The sequence below is a fragment of the Artibeus jamaicensis genome, unplaced genomic scaffold (assembly GCF_021234435.1).
Source record: "Artibeus jamaicensis isolate MK-2021 breed Jamaican fruit bat unplaced genomic scaffold, CSHL_Jam_final scaffold_614, whole genome shotgun sequence".
NCBI lineage: Eukaryota > Metazoa > Chordata > Mammalia > Chiroptera > Phyllostomidae > Artibeus > Artibeus jamaicensis.
In genome coordinates, this window is record NW_026522050.1 from 7,210,754 (window position 1) to 7,212,374 (window position 1,621).

Sequence of the window (1,621 nt, forward strand, 5' to 3'; positions counted from 1 at the left end):
GGGGAAAGAAGTCAGATAGAAAGTGATATAAACATTGATGTAAAAGAGAAACATAGATCAGTTGGTTGCTTTTTTTACATGTCCCAATCGGCGATAGAACCCACTAGTCAGTCATGTGCCCTGACAGGGAAACTAACTGGGGACCATTCAGTCTGTGGGCTGATGCCCAGCTAGATAAGGCACAGTGGTCAGGGCTACATCTTTACATTTTTCATTAAGTCCAATCTGCTTTCCACAGTGGATGTACCAACCTGCATTCCCAGACATAGTGTGCAAGGGTTCCCTTTTCTCCTCATCTTAGCAAACATTCATTTATTGATATATTGATGATAGTCATTCTGACAAGAAAAGCAAACAGGCTCCTCATGTCTTTTTAACATTGAAGCATAGAACATAACTGTCAATTTTTAATTCATTTTTAACTGTAAAAAGATACTTTATTAAAAAAACAATTTTTCCCAAATACTCTTTTCATTGCCTCTTTCACATCTTTGTTCCTCAGACTGTAGATGATGGGATTCAGCATGGGAATCACAATGGTGTAAAATGTTGACACTATCATGTCATGGTCCAAGGCATAGCTGGAACTCGGTCTCACATACATGAAGAGACTGGCTCCAAGAAATATTGACACTCCTGTTAAGTGAGAGCCACATGTAGAAAAGACTTTTCTCCTCCCCTCAGCAGAACGTGTCCTCAGAATGGCCAACAGAATGAAGCCATAGGAGATCAGGACAATCAGGATAGTGACGATCTCAATGGAGCCCACAAAATAGAAGAGTAGAAGCTGGTTTGTGTCAGTGTCAGAACAGGAAATAGCAAGGAGGGGAGGGATGTCACAAAAGATATGTCTGATTTCATTGGAGGCACAGAAGGACAGGCTAAAAGTGGCTACTGTGTGTGTAGAGGCATTCACAATGCCAGCTATGTAGGAAGCAATGATGAGTGGCACATAGACCCTGGGTGACATGCTAACTGAATACAGGAGAGGGTTGTAGATTGCCACATAGCGATCATATGCCATTGCAGCCAAGAGGAAGCATTCCGTGGTCCCAAATGTAACTGCGAGAAACATCTGTGTTGCACATCCAAGGAGTGAAATGACTTTAGTCTTTGACAGAAAATCTACTAACATATTTGGTGTAATTACTGAGGAGAAGCAGGCATCCACAGATGATAGCACACAGAGAAAATAGTACATGGGGTTGTGGAGCCTGCAGTCTCCAATGACCAATACAATCAGCCCTAAATTTCCCACCAGAGTGAACAGGTAAATCACTAGAAACAGGAAAAATAAGATGATTTGCACTTGTAAATTTTCTGTGAAGCCCTTCAGTACAAATGTAGTAACTTCAGTGACATTCTTCATGTTGACATCTTATAAAACAAGCATAAAGATATTTGTACAATTACAATTTACTTACTACAAAAGAATAAACAGAGTTGTGACTCAATATTGTGACACAAGATGAGCTATGTCCTTATATTATTTTTTGCACTGTAGAATTTCCACGTGGCAGATCAGTAGATAGTGACAAGTGGGTCAAGTGTCCATGCCACTCACTGCAAAATTAAATAGAAAAGATGGGTATGCACTCACTATATGAAACCATGACATTTC

General features: G+C 40.2%; 1 protein-coding gene across 1 annotated transcript; it reads right to left on the reverse strand.

Moving 5' to 3' along the window:
* Window positions 1-418: 418 nt before the first annotated feature.
* Window positions 419-1,411, reverse strand: LOC119053668 (olfactory receptor 5T2-like). Its single transcript, XM_037151305.2, has one exon. The coding sequence runs from the start codon at window positions 1,367-1,369 to the stop codon at window positions 419-421; it is 951 nt and encodes a 316-aa protein (XP_037007200.2). The 5' UTR covers window positions 1,370-1,411.
* Between the last annotated feature and the right edge of the window lie 210 nt (window positions 1,412-1,621).

What these genes read in the sequence shown, in the direction of transcription:
- LOC119053668 (XM_037151305.2), bottom strand. Translation starts at nt 1,369, where the DNA reads ATGAAGAATGTCACTGAAGTTACTACATTTGTACTGAAGGGCTTCACA.